This window comes from Mustela nivalis, assembly GCF_964662115.1.
Source record: "Mustela nivalis genome assembly, chromosome: 2".
NCBI classification, from domain to species: domain Eukaryota; kingdom Metazoa; phylum Chordata; class Mammalia; order Carnivora; family Mustelidae; genus Mustela; species Mustela nivalis.
Window position 1 is genome coordinate 8,945,105 of NC_139021.1, and position 14,449 is coordinate 8,959,553.

The following is a 14,449-nucleotide window of genomic DNA, read 5'->3' on the forward strand; positions in this document are numbered from 1 at the left end:
TTTCCCAGTGGCTGCATTCCCTCCGATATGCAGAATGGTTCTCTTTTCTCCACATCCTCACTAACACTTGTTGTCTTTTGGCAACTGCCATTCTAATAGGTGTGAGATGTTACCTCACTGGGGTTTTGACTTGCATCTTCCTAATGATTGATGATGTTGAGTATCTTTTTATGTACCTTTTAACCATGTGTACATCTTCGCTAAATGTCTATTTCAATCTTTTGCCCAGTTTTTAATTAAACTGTGTTTTTGCTATTGAGTTTTAAGAGGTTTTTAAAAATATATTTTGGGTATTAGCCCCTTATCAGACAGATTATTTGCAAACATTTTCTTCATTCAGTAGGTTGTCTTTTTCATTTTGTTGATAGTTTCCTTTGCAGTGCAGTAACTTTTCAGTATGATGTATTTCTGTTTATTTTTGTTTTTGTTTTTGTATCAGATTTTTTAAAAAATCATCACCAAGACCTAGGGCAAGGAGGTTATTAACCACGTTTTCTTCTAGGAGTTTTAAGGTCTGGGATCTTCTGTTCAAGTCTTTAATCCACTTTGAGTTAACTTTTTGTTTGGTATAAGATTGTGGTCAAGTTTCAATCTCTTCCATATGGCTGGCCAGTCTTCAGCACTACTTATTAAAGAATCCCCTTGCCCCACTGTTTATTCTTGGCTCCACGCTCATTAAGTAATTCACCATATATGTGAGAGTTTATTTCTGGGCTATTATCTTTCATTAATCTAAGTGTCTGTTTTTATGTTAATACCATGACATTTTAATTACTGTAGCTTTATAGTATTTGAAATCAAAAAGTGCAATACCTCCAGCTTTGCTCCTTTCAAGGTTGCTCTGGCTATTTGGGGTTTTTGGTGGTTTTACAAATTTTAGAAACAGTTATTCCATTTCTTTGAAAAACGTCCTTGGAATTTTGATTGGGATTGCAACGAATCTGTAGATTGTGTAGCAATAGTAAGGGCAATTTAACAGTACTGCTTCTCCCAGACCATGAGCATAAAATATCTTTCCATTCATTTGCATCTTCTTCAATTTCTTTCTTTAACATCTTAGTACACCAAAATATATGTCTTATATTTTATATATTTATTTTTAGATTGTATATTACATTTTATATTTAAAAAGGTATTTTATAGAGGCGCCTGGGTGGCTCAGTGGGTTAAAGCCTCTGCCTTCGGCTCAGGTCATGATCCCAGGGTCCTGGGATCGAGCCCCGCATCGGGCTCTGTGCTCAGCAGGGAGCCTGCTTCCCTTCCTCTCTCTCTCTGCCTGACTGTGATCTCTGTCTGTCAAATAAATAAATAAATAATTTTTTTTAAAAAAGGTATTTTATAATATACAGGGATCTTTCACTCCCTTGGTTAAGTTTATTCCTAAGTATTTTATTCTTTTTCATAAAATTGTAAATAGGACTATTTTCTTGATTTCTCTTTCTGGTAGTTTGTTATCAGTGCATAGAAATGCAAGATTTTTCTGTATTGATTTTGTATTCTGCAACTTCACTAAATCTGTTTATAAGTTCTAATAGTTTTTTGATAGAGTCTTTAGAGTTTTCTGTATATAATATCATGTCATCTGCAAAGAGTGGCAGTTTTATTTCTTCCTTCCCAATTTGGAAGCCTTTTTTTTCCCCCCTTGCCTAACTGCTCTGGCTAGGACTTCCAAAACTATGTTGAATAAAAGTGGCAAGAGTGGGCATCTTTTTCTTGTGCCTGATCTTAAAGCAAAGGCTTTCATTTTCCCACCACTGACTATGATGTTAGCTGTGGGTTTGTCTCATATGGGCCTTTATTATGTTGAGTTATATTCTCTCTATATCTACTTTGCTCAGTTTTTATCCTAAATAAATGTTAAATTCTGTCAAATGCTTCTTCTGCATCTACTGAGATGATGTGATTTTTATCCTTTATTTTATTAACATGGTAAAACACACTAACTTATTTGCAGATGTTGAACCATCTTTGTGCCCCCAAGAATAAATCCCACTTCATCATGGTACATGATCCTTTTAGCATATTATTGAGTTCGGTTTGCTAATATTTTGTTGAGGATTTCTGCATCAATGCTCATCAGGGATACCGGCCTGTGATTTTCTTTTCTTATAGGGCCCTTGTCCGGTTTTAGTATTACCAGGGTAATGCTGGCCTCATAAAATGAGTTTGCAAGAGTTTCCTCCTCTTCTTCTTCTTTTTTTTTGGGGGGGGGGGGAAGCGTCTGAGAGTTTGCAAGAGTTTAAGAGAAGACTTTGGTACTAATTCTTCTTTGAATATCTAGTAGAATTAACCAGCAAGGCCATTCAGTCCTGAACGTTTTTTGTTCGGAGGTTTCTAATTACTGATTCAATCTCCTTACTCCTTACAGTCAGTTTAGATTTTCTATTTATTTAGCTCTATTTTCATGATTTAGCTTTGGGATTTTGTATGTTTCTAGAAATTCATCCATTTTTTCTAGATTGTCCAATTTGTTGGCATATAACTGCTCATAGTAGTGCCTTTGGGTTCTCTGCATTTCTGTCATATCACTGTAACATTTCCTGTCTCATTCTATTTATCTGATTGTTTTCTCAATAAGTCTAGCTAAAGGCTTATCAATTTTTTTCCATTACCATCTCCCTTTCATCAAGTAATCCCAAAATCCCCAAAAAGACACCCTCCCCAAAAAAGAATGTTTTAGCTGAACATGTACTAACTTCCCTAAATAAAACAGAAACACATGTAATGGCTTTTCTATTTATCCAATCTACTTTTACGAGGCTTATCAATTTTGTTTGCTTTCTCAAAGAACCAGTTCTTAGTTTCACTGATCTTCTCTATTTATTTCTGTTCTAATTTTTATTATTTCCGTTCTTCTAATAAGTTTGGGCTTTCTTTCTTCTCCTGTTTCTATTTTCTTGAGATGAATAATAGAGAATTTTCTTGTTTCTGGAGGAAGGCATTTATCCCTAGGAACTCCTCTCGTACAACTGTTTTCGCTGTATTCCATGAATTTTGGTGTATTTCCATTTTCGCTTGTCTCAAGGCGGTCTGCCTCCCTTCTGATTTATTCTCTGACCCACTGATTGTTCAGCATGTGGTTTAATCTCCACATATTCACAAAGTTCCCAGTTTTCTCCATGTAATTTCTAATTTCTTATTACTTATTGTGGTCAGAAAAGATGTCTAAGAGGATCTGACTCCCCCTCAATTTATTAAGATTTGTTTTGTGGCCAAACATATGATCTGACATTGAAAACGTTCTATGTACAATTGACAAGAATGGGTATTCTACTTTTGGAGGTTTCTGGTTGGATGGTCAACCCATTGATGTAAGTGGGACGTTAAAATTCCTTACTATTATTGTATTGCTGGGTACATCTCCCCTTAGATCTGGCAATATTTACTTTTTACATTTAGGGGCTCCTATATATAGGGTACATAAATATTTATGAATGTATCCTCTTATTGGACTGACCCCTTTATCACCATGTGGTGATATCTTTGCCTCTTATTACTGTCGGTTTTAAAGTTTATTTTGTGATAAAAATATAGCTACTTCAGCTTTTTTCTGGTTTCCATCTGCATGGAATTATCTTTTCACCTTCTGGGACCCTAATGTGAAAGTTAGACTATTTTATATTGTCCCAGCAGCCCCTTAATCTATCCTAACCTATCCTTTTTCTCTTTTTTGTTGCTCTGATTGGGTGAATTCAGTTGTCTTGTCTTCGAGTTCACGGATCCCTTCCTCTGCTTCATCTAGTTGCCACTTTAAACTATAGCTAAACAGTAATTCTTCTCTTTATTCTTTTGAAGACTGACTGTATTATTTTTGGCTTCTTACTCTTCCACTGTAAGTTGTAGAACTGAAGCTCATAACCTTGAGATCATGACCCTGAGATCATGGGTGTGGAGTCTGAGAGTCTCTCTCTCCCCCCCCCCCCCGGCCCCTCCCTCCTGGCTCATGTGTGCTCTGTCCCTTCCTCTCCCACTCTCTCAAATAAATCAATCTTTACCCTCCCTTTGGTAGTGTTTTTTGACCCATGAATTATTTAAAAATGTGTGGCATGATTTCCAAGCATATGGGGTTTTTCTACTTATCTTTTTAATATTGATTTAACTATACTGTAGTCAGAAACTATAGTCTGCATTATCACAATCTTTACAATGTGTCGAGATGTGCTTAGGGCTGCATCATGCAATTTTTACACATTAGCATCTGAGCAAACTGCTCTGCGGCTGCTGAGGTCCATGTCCTTGAGAGGCCTGTGAGATCATCTGTGCTGCTGCCGCCTTTCTGACCCTCACAGAAGATTTTTGAGTTTTGTTAATTTACTAATTACTAAGAAATATATTGTGATTTTATTCAGTTATAAAACTTAAAACTTTTAGGGGTGCCTGGGTGGCTCAAGTTAGTTAAGCGTCCAACTCTTGATTTCCGCTTAGGTCATGATCTTAGGGTCATGAGGTCAAGCTCCATGGCAAGCCTGCTTCTCCCTCTGTCTCTCCCTTTACCCACTTATGCACATTCTTGCAAAAATAATTTTTTTTTAAATTTTGTACCTAGGAACTTATAAAGTGAACTGAATGAACCTTTACCACCAAATGGTAGCTTATCTCTAGGAATAATTTTTCCCTTAATGACTATTTGAAACAAACATATCTACTCCAACTTTCCTTTTGCTTTGTATTTGCTCACATTTTTTTCTTAATTTTCAACAATGTTCTGTCCTCTCCATCCTTATATTTAGATTTATCTCTTGAAAATAACCTGTAACTGGATTTTTAAAATCAATTATGATAATCTCTTACTATGATTACAGATATATTTGTATTTCTACCATCTTATTTTTTAATTTGTATTTTTCTTATTTTCTGTTTTTCCTCTTTGTATTGCCTTCTTTTGGATGATTTTTTCATTGCATTTTCTTACTATCTATTTTGGAAATTATACCCCAAGCTTCCATTCTTTTAGTATTCATGTTAGAAATTCTACAACGCACATTTAAATTGTTAGAGCCTAAAAGCAATGCATTTCTTTTGCTCTTCCACAACAATACAAGACCTGAAAAACACTGAAATACAAGCATGTCTCTCTCAATTTACAAGCTATTATTCTGTCACTTATTTTTGTTCTCTGCCATTTTGTTTTTCCCCACAAATCAAAACGACTTATATAATCAACGTTCAGAATTATCCACATATTTACATTTTCTCTGCTCATCCTTTCTTCTGGCATCTCCTACCTTCCTTTGTCATCATTCTCCTTCAGCCTTCAGGTACACGATTAGGATGTCCTTTAGACAGGGTATTGCTAGAAAAATCATTTTTTTTCAACTTCTAAAAATATCTTTATTTCATCCTTGCTTTTAAAAACTACTTCAAGGGACTATAATTCTAGACTGAAAAGAATTCCTTCAGTAGTTGAAGCACACCTGACAAACATATCCAATCCACCATAATGCCAGAAATGAAAGTCTCTAATCAGCTGTAACAATCAGTGTGCAGATGGATTAATTTACAGACTATAGTAAACAAAGCTGCATAGTTTCTAAATCAACAAGACAAGGAAAAACTACAAGGACTTCTCAAGTTCTCAACAACATGGGGATCTTGCCCTACCTTCACTTTGGTAGGACACAGAAAAATTGAAAAGAATCTGAGAATTTTAAAAAACAGGAATCATCAAAAAAAAAAAAAAACCAAAAAACAAAACCAGGAATCATCATTTTAGTATACTTACCATGCTGCTTGGATTTCTTTTTCTTTTTCTTTTTCTTCTTCTGTTTTGGTTTGTAGTGATCTTTGTCTTTCTTCTCTTTTCTTTCCTTATCCTTCTCTTTTCTCTTACCTAAATGACATAAGTGATAAAGTTAGCAATCGTGGTTGATCCTGAGCTGTTGTTCTGTGGTTAACCTAAAAGCAGCATTTATGTTTTAATCAGCTATTCCAGTCACCTGCCCAGTGGATGGATTCAATTAAACTGTTCCTGTCATGAATCTGGAACTCCTGATTAGCTTATTGGGCTCTAAGAGGGGGTCTTCATTAGCAGTGTTGAGAAATCCCAACTCCTGACACCTTGAAGTTAACACAGACAGTAGTTAAAATATTAAATGAGTAATATACTCAGTTCCCTGATGTGGCAAGAAATAAACTCCTTAATTTAAGAAAGACCTGACTGAGAAGACTCAGTATTTCCACATAGAATTTAATGAGAAAATATGTTAGATTTTAAAAAGAACTTAATGAAATTTTTTCCTTTGGAAAAATAAAATCAATCCATAAATAATTCCTTCAGTCTTCCAATACTTTCCAGTGTGTACAACAATGAAGGCTAAGAACACAAAGCAAAAAACTTATTTCATTAAACTTTTTCCCCAAATTTTAAAATACCCCCCCCCAATCATATGTACTTTAAAGAAAACAAATGGATGTTAAAGCAGTGTCCCAGGGTGCTTTACTTAAAATTGGTTCATCACATATACTCAACTATTACTCCAACTCAGAATGATGTAGTCTACAATTTATCAAACATATTTAAACTTTAGGGACACATGCTCCAGTGAGTTAATCTACAGAATATTTAAGACTATCAACAATTACTGCAAAACTTTTCATCATTATAGCACAGAAGACAGGAAAAAAAAAAAAAAGCAGAAAACTTGGTAACTTTTTTTTATAAGTTCGGCTAAAGAAGAAAGTCTGAAAAAAAATGACTTTTAATTCATCATCCCTTCCCTAAGTCTCAACAATATTAAATGGTGTCTTATTTTTAAATAGCCACAACTGTAAAGGTGTTCAAAAAGACAAAACTCTCAGAGAAAGCCTTAGACTCCCCTGACAAAAAAATACACATAAGATATATGTTTAAGAAATCATATATCTGGAGCTGAATAATACTAATAAATACTAAAACAGATGATCACTTACACCTAAAGGAGCACTAACAGGTAAAAAGTAAGGGACAGACTATGTCCTCCCACTGTCAAGCCAATAGTCTTTTGCTTAAAGATTACTTTCTGTTCATACCAAATGTTGTTGAGCTTTTTTCTTCCAATTTCACTTTTTTTTCTGTTTTCGATATTCCTGCAGGTTAGGGGGAAAATAGGTAAGTTTAGTCAGAAAAGGTTTAAAAGTAGGGGACGATAGTTTACTTTACAAGTGCTCACAAAACCTTACTTAAGACTCTTTTCTCCTAAAGGTCTACATGATTTTATTTCCTGAACTAGTGACAAAGAAGTGAGATTTCTTACTTCAAAAGACTGATAAACTAAGGATTTTTGTTCCTTCAGACTACCCACATTAAAATCTTGGTTCCACCATCTGTTAGCTGTTTGTCCTTGACCAAATTATTTAATCTCTCTGTGCTTCAGTTTCCTTATCTGCCTATTAGGAATGACTCTCTACCTCACGTTATTAGTATTAGGGGAGTCAAAAAACATAAAATGTTTAGACTAGTGTTGGAGTAATAATAAATATTTTTTTTTCACTTTCTCTTCTGTGGTGTGGTAATAACTGAAGACTACACCATCTAAAAAGTTAGATAAATGTACTGGGCAATCCGTAAAGATCTACTCTGACATCACAGCCTTTGGCAATCCAAATGCTGAAATGCACCCTAATGGTAGGTCTGATGTAATGTGTCCACTTTTGTGACATGAATGCTATTCTGGTCATCTATATGAAATATTGAACTTCATATTAAAGTACACTGGTTTTCAACAAGGTGCATACAGTTTTTAAACTAGTACTTAATTTCAGTTGTCTAAAATAAACTGTACCTTTGAACTCCATCATGAATGTGTTGTTAGGTAACGATAAAAGCCAAAATATAATTATTTTACAAATCATTTTTGGTCTTTATCTAAATGTAAGATACAAAAGCTCATTTTACACATTGCAAATATTCAACCCTCATGACATCTGGGAACTATTAACTAATAATCCAAAATATATTTTTTAAACCAATACACCTCAGTAACAGTGTAGCTGACACACATACATTTAATCAAGCTTCTCAACGCATACTCAACCATTTCCAATGCTAATATGTACCTAAGGTTAATCTAAGAAAAATATTACAGTGCATTTAAAATACAATTTCAGTCTATTATGCTTTAATATTGCCCTTCACAAGGTTTGTTGATTTTTAAGTCACTTAATACAGAATCAAAAAGCTAGCATTTCATTCATCTTCAAATATTTTATATAATTTAAACTTAATAAAAATACAAAAATACCACTCAACTTACATTAAATGTTAGTAAGGCTCTAATAAGTTAAGTTTCAAATTAAGTAAGAATATTGATAGTCGCCTTGACAAATCTCTCACAACAAAAAAATGAAAGGAACATCAGCACAAAGGTAAATACAACTACATTTCCACGTTATCAAGACTACTGAACAAATACAACACTTCCTTTATTTTTTATTTCTTTTTTTTTAAAAGATTTTATTTGAGAGAGAAAGAGTGAGAGAGGGTACACACCAGAGGGTAGCAGAGACAGGCAGACTCCCTACCAAGCAGGGACCCCCCCCCCCAACTAAGGGCTCAATCCCAGGACATGGAGACCATGAACTAAGCCAAAGGGAGCCACTTAACGGACTGAGCCATGCAGGTACCCCACAACACTCCCTTTAATAATTACTATTCATTAACTACTAATTACCACACACTGAACATTCTACATATTTGATGAGTTTTACATGAAAATAATGAGGCATTTACAAGACAAACAATCAGAAAGGAGCTTCTGAGTCCCAGTGGCAGCAGACATACTCAGAAGCAGCCCTTGATCATGATCATTGCCTTGCAGGTCCCCACCGCCTGGAGCACTGAATCCAAGGTGATCCAAAGGAACAACTGCTTTACTGGGCTGCCTTCACTCACTGGACAAATAAAATGTCTATGAACCGCTTGCTGCTCCAGAATACAGCAGAAAAGAGATAATCACTCTTAGAGTGCTTTCAGAAAGGACTAGGTCTAGATACAGGTTTCACGAGTTCCAGTGGTCCCCAAACCTTTAGATTTCTTAACTGATAAATTTCAGAAGTAAAACTGAGGGACTGACAAAGGGCTATCAATATTTTATATAAGAATATTAAATGTTCACCTCTGCAATAATGGCAGGACTTCTAAAAACACACCTAAGTAGAAAAGTAAAATAGACCTATTCAAGAATTCAACATGAGAAAAAATTTAGTTTTATGACAAGTTCACTACCTGAGGCTCATTTCAGCATGTGCTGGAATATGGGACCCAAAGAACAAGGATATCAGTTTACTATTCAGAATGGTGATACTTTAAACTAAATTTTATCAACAGAACATCTTCTTCAAACAAAATATTACAGGATAGTCCGATTCATAATACAACCCCCCCCCCAAAAAAGAACAATAAAAACAAACAGAGCTATGTAAAAAGAGAGAAATCTCCGAACTGCATTTGCTTGCCCACAACAAGAAACCCAGCAATGCAGGGGATTTCTCAAGCCCCTTCCAGTATGCTAACTATCCGTAATTCCTCAGGCTATTCCCTGAGACTCGGCATGGAAACCCCAGGCTCTGTAGGAGCCATCAACATGTGGTGTGGGGGTGGAAGGAGATTACAGAGTCCCTGGTTGTAGTTTTGTTTTGCACAATTCTGGAAACAAAGAAAAGAATTGAAAAACACTTAAAAACAAAAGCCTTTTTAAAAGTAAATGCCAAGTTGAGGTAAGACACTGGACTAAAACCCATCTATTTAAAGTGCTAGCCCAAGCCAGGGGTCCGCAAATCAGAGCTTCTGGGATTACTGCTGGCTCACCCTTCCCTACATGGAGATTCCTTATCTTTTTAACTCCTTAAAGAGGTAAGAGCAATTCAGTGTTTGTTACACATAATTTCAGCAGGTTAATGAGAAAATGAGCTAACATTTCCAGATAGTACCAAAACTATGGTTCTATCCTCACCTAAATCTGCTTGGCTCTGTTAGATCAAGCCCTCCAATAATGAAATGAGAACAAAGGCATCAATTTTTACAAGGGCACCAATGAGCTCTTTGGGGAATGGGGACAGCAATGCTATGCTCACCTAGATTACCATCATGCCTGCATGGTTGCCAGGAAAAGAATGTAGAAGGATTAGTGTGAGTTCATTAACGCTACAACTAAAAAATAAAACTTTAACCTGTTACAGAACAGGTATCTATGATAACTTACATAATCTCATCAATCCTTTGCCACAATTTTTAAAATTCAGCAATGTGGATGTCTCTTAAACACACAAAAAATTGAAAATCTAAGTCTGTTAAACCATTTTACACCTCATGACTAACAACCTCATCATTCTAAAGACCCCAAGAGTTTCAATTTGACAAAAATACAAATTGTATTTTTGTCAAATTCAATATAATTTCTGTCAAATTTCAATTTGACAAAAAATGCCTCTAATAAAAGTTCAAGTAAATAAGCTTTTCTACAGACGTTTTAAAATTCAAAAGTAACAAATTTACTTTTATAAAATGAAGATGTATGGTTCAGTCAGTTAAGCGACGGCCTTTGCCTGCATCCGGCTCCCTTCTCCCTCTGCCCCCACCTCTCCCCCCCCCCCCCCCGCTTGTACTCTCCCTCTCTCTCTGTCGAAGAAATAAATAAAATCTTTAAAAATTAATTAATTAATTAAATAAAATGAAGATGGAAACCAACCAACCACCAAAGCAAACACACATGTATTATAGAAAACAAACCAACACAAATAGCTGGTACTTTATACATGAAAGACTCCTTGGGAAGCAGTAAGAAGCCCAACAAAGCCTGCAAAGCCACTGAGAAAAGGTAGGTAACAGAAATGTTAGGAGAAAAAAGCAATCCAACCACTCAGAATTTCAATACAAGTCAGAAAGGCTCACAAAATTTAAATAAAAAGGTGTCCAATTAAGATATGACCTAAATTCCACTGCTTTCTCCAAAAATAAAAAATTAAAAGCAGTAACAGAAATAAATTAGAAACCCCATCACGCCACATTCAAACACTGTGGCTGTGTTCAACCCTCTAATAAACGGACTTTCAGTAATTAACATTTAAACCATGCATTTCCTTGATTTAAGCAACTGAAGCTGCCAGCCATCATCACACGCAGAGGATCCTCACTCTTCAGCGCATCTACAAATTCATCATCTCACAAATCTAAACCACTCTCTACCATTCACTTCTCCAGAAAACCATCTTACTACTGTGACTTCATCAAAATTATTTCCAAGACTTAAAAGGTGTGTGCCTTCCCTCTCCCCAAAGACATTTTAACTATTATGAGAACCAAGAACCACATCCCAGACACAATTAGCCGTATGTCCACAAATACAATAGAATTCTGAAAAAGACTAGGCTATTACTCTGATTAGAAGCAAAATCATTTGAATTTCAAGGATTCCCATTCCATATGCAATCACTACTTTGATATTTCAGGATATACAATAACATCATTCTCAGTTATTACATAGCTGCTTATATTGGTCTACGTTTCAGTCACACTATTAGAAAATATACATATTTACTTAAATATTCAAAGAGAATACAATATTTTCTTTACAATATACAAAATACAATATATTTAAAGAAAATATAAATATTTCCAAATGCACATCAAAGTAATTTCCCCAAAAGATATAAATCATTATAACTTAAATATACTTTTCATATATCCATACATATCTTTAATAAGCTACAGATTATTAAAGAACTGGAGAAGACCTTCATCAGGAAAAATATCTCAAAAAGTCAATGGTAACTCAGAAATTTTGTAGGGAAAGGGAAAAGAAAAATTAACTACCCTATGGAGAGAAGGGGATTGGAAAAGAGTCAAAGGCAATGGATCGGATCTGGGAAATGAAAAATATTTCAAAACCTATAAATCTTCAGATTTGGGCACTGATTTTTTAAAAACAAAATACAGAAACAAAGTAACTTCAATCTTTTTGGTAAAATCAAACCGTAGAAAACTGTGTATTTAATATTACATTTTTACTTTGAAAGAAGGTAAAGGCAGTAATCTAAAAAGTAAGCTACTTCAATCATTTCATTTTAGTATGTGCCACCAGCAGAGAAGAGCAAGCTCTGTTTTACACTTCATCTGATGAGCTGGTAAATAAAGTGACTCAAGGGAAGGTATTATTAAAACAGTCACTCCTAATGCTCTAAGCTGCAGATCAAGAATCAGTGTCTTTTTTCTTCATTTCTGGCTCAACTGAAACTTCTCTCATCCATCTCCAAATTAGTAGTTTACTAGAAGAACATCTGAAATTAGTATTCCCTGTTTTTATAAATCATGTATACTCTTTGGCTGAGGTTAAAATTCTATGACTTTTAAATTAAACAATGTAACCATATCATATGTTACAATATCATAAAATCATCCACCAGCCAAATGTGTTAATTGGCTGATTTTACACATCAGAGGCCCAAAATAACATTATAACAAATGACATTTAAATTTGGGAGATTCTGCCCACAAATATGGGAGTATATTTAAGGTACACAGTTAAACTTAAGCCATGTGTTTCTGAAATGTTACATTCTATTAAATCCTTAAACCTAAGTTCTGATCCCATTAAGTAATTTCTGGCTTCAAAACCACGAACCCCTCTAGTTATTTTAGCTCAAACAATTCCTATTTGAGTAGAAATAGGATATAAGAAAGAAGCAAGAAGAAAGTCGATTGAAGTGACAAAACAAGAAGTCAGTCCAAGAAAGGTAAAGGTGAATGGTCTCCCTAAAGAACTTTTGACAGAGAAATCCTATCTCCCATAGAGATTACATAAAAGCATCTATCAAGAGGAATTACATATTAAATTAGACATTGAAATGCCTATACCCTTTAACTGTAAGCCTAGCTACATTTTTTTTTTTTTTTTTTTTTTTACCTGATGCTGTTGGAGCTCCTCTTCCATCAGCTATTGCTTTGGAAGCAGGATTTGTAAGCATCTGTGTATCTTCCTTTTCTGCCCTGGGACATTCATTATGGTAAGCTGGATCTGGGGCTAGTGGTGCTGAAACTTCCGAACCACGACTTAAGTCAAGAGGGAGACAGGGTCCCAGCTTCTCAAGTGACAAATGTGCAACATCAGGCACTATACAAAATAAAGAATGTAATAGAATATTAACACAGATAAACTGGCTTCATTAAAATCAATGTGGATTAAAATGTTATCTAAGTTAAACAGTGCCTGGCATGACAGAAGGCACTCAAATATTTGTAGGATAAACGAAGTGCTTGTTAAGTCCAAAAGACGTAATAAGGAAAAAGAAGAAACTTCTTAGTGCTTTCATAATCTTTATCTCTTTTACGTTTGGTTCTATAGGAAATCAATATACATTACCCTCTGGTACTGAAGACTCTTGCAGATTTTGAGAACTGATGGAGAATACTTTCCCATCAGTGGCTGGAGAGGGAGGAGAAACCTTTTCTACGGAATCATCAGGCATGGGCAAGGTGGCTAAGCGCTGAGATCTTCTTCTCCGTTCACTATGCTTGAAAGGTCTAGGGGGGTTCACAGGCTGTGGAGAACCTAGAAAAAGATCTTCAATGTTCACGAAGCAGACACATGCCAGGACCATCTTATAATATTTAAGGAGATAAATGGGAAAAATGATTCAAATTCTGCCCTCTGATGTTGTAAGGTATCCACAAGGAACGGCATGTTCCAAAAGTAATCAAAGGCAAAAACTGTGCCCTCATTCACAAAAAGTTAATCAAAACTTCTAAAATCTAAAGCCTACTAGAACCAAAAAGAAAAAAAAAAACATGGAACATTGATTTTAGGTAGTTTCCCAAGAGACAGACTACAGTTAATTCTCTAATTGCAGATCATTGTGATAGTTGTCATTCTTCCTTTGGGAAAATAGTCTCTGTAGAGCTGAGATTTTTTAAAAATTAAATATATATATATATATATATATTCCTTTTGCTACATTACAATCTAGAAACTCGAAGGGAAAAAAAAAAAGGCAAGGGGCATCGGTGACAAAAATCTGACATGCATTGTAGAGTTAGTGCTTCTCTTGCCAAAATAAAAGTAACGTAAATAAGTTTATCCCACCCTCATTCCCACAAACGGATTTTTATAAACATAAGTTTGGGCCTGATTCATTAAAAAAAATTGATACATAAACAATTTTAAGTACTTATTATAGGCAAATAATGAGGACTTTAAAAGAACAGAATACTATTCTGGTCCTCATGGGTTTTTTCTTTTGTGGGTTTTTGGTTTTTTTTAATAAGCTAACTTGGTGGGTCGATTAAACATCATCTATGTAACGCAAAATTTCCACTTTTTTTTTTTTTGCTTTTTTTTTTAAACTTTAGTTTTCTTCTTTCTCCGTGGCATGTAAACATGGAAGAATTTAGAACAGGCAGGATTACACAGGCCAATACACTCATGTTAACTTAGAAGGAGGAAATAAGAGTGGTCTAAAGAGCTTGATGTTTGGGGTA

The 14,449-nt window shown here is 34.9% G+C and overlaps 1 protein-coding gene across 22 annotated transcripts in view; it reads right to left on the bottom strand.

The window, feature by feature from the left end:
* PHF20L1 (PHD finger protein 20 like 1) overlaps nucleotides 1-14,449 on the bottom strand; it is a 75,207-nt gene that overhangs the window by 21,349 nt on the left and 39,409 nt on the right. For all 22 annotated transcript variants that reach the window (XM_082719793.1, XM_082719790.1, XM_082719788.1 and 19 more), the window contains 4 exons: nucleotides 13,335-13,523; nucleotides 12,879-13,085; nucleotides 7,009-7,065; nucleotides 5,723-5,830 (listed from right to left, as the gene is read on the bottom strand). In XM_082719793.1, coding sequence (XP_082575919.1) covers nucleotides 5,723-5,830; nucleotides 7,009-7,065; nucleotides 12,879-13,085; nucleotides 13,335-13,523 — 561 coding nt within the window. The remainder of the gene's footprint in view (nucleotides 1-5,722; nucleotides 5,831-7,008; nucleotides 7,066-12,878; nucleotides 13,086-13,334; nucleotides 13,524-14,449) is intronic.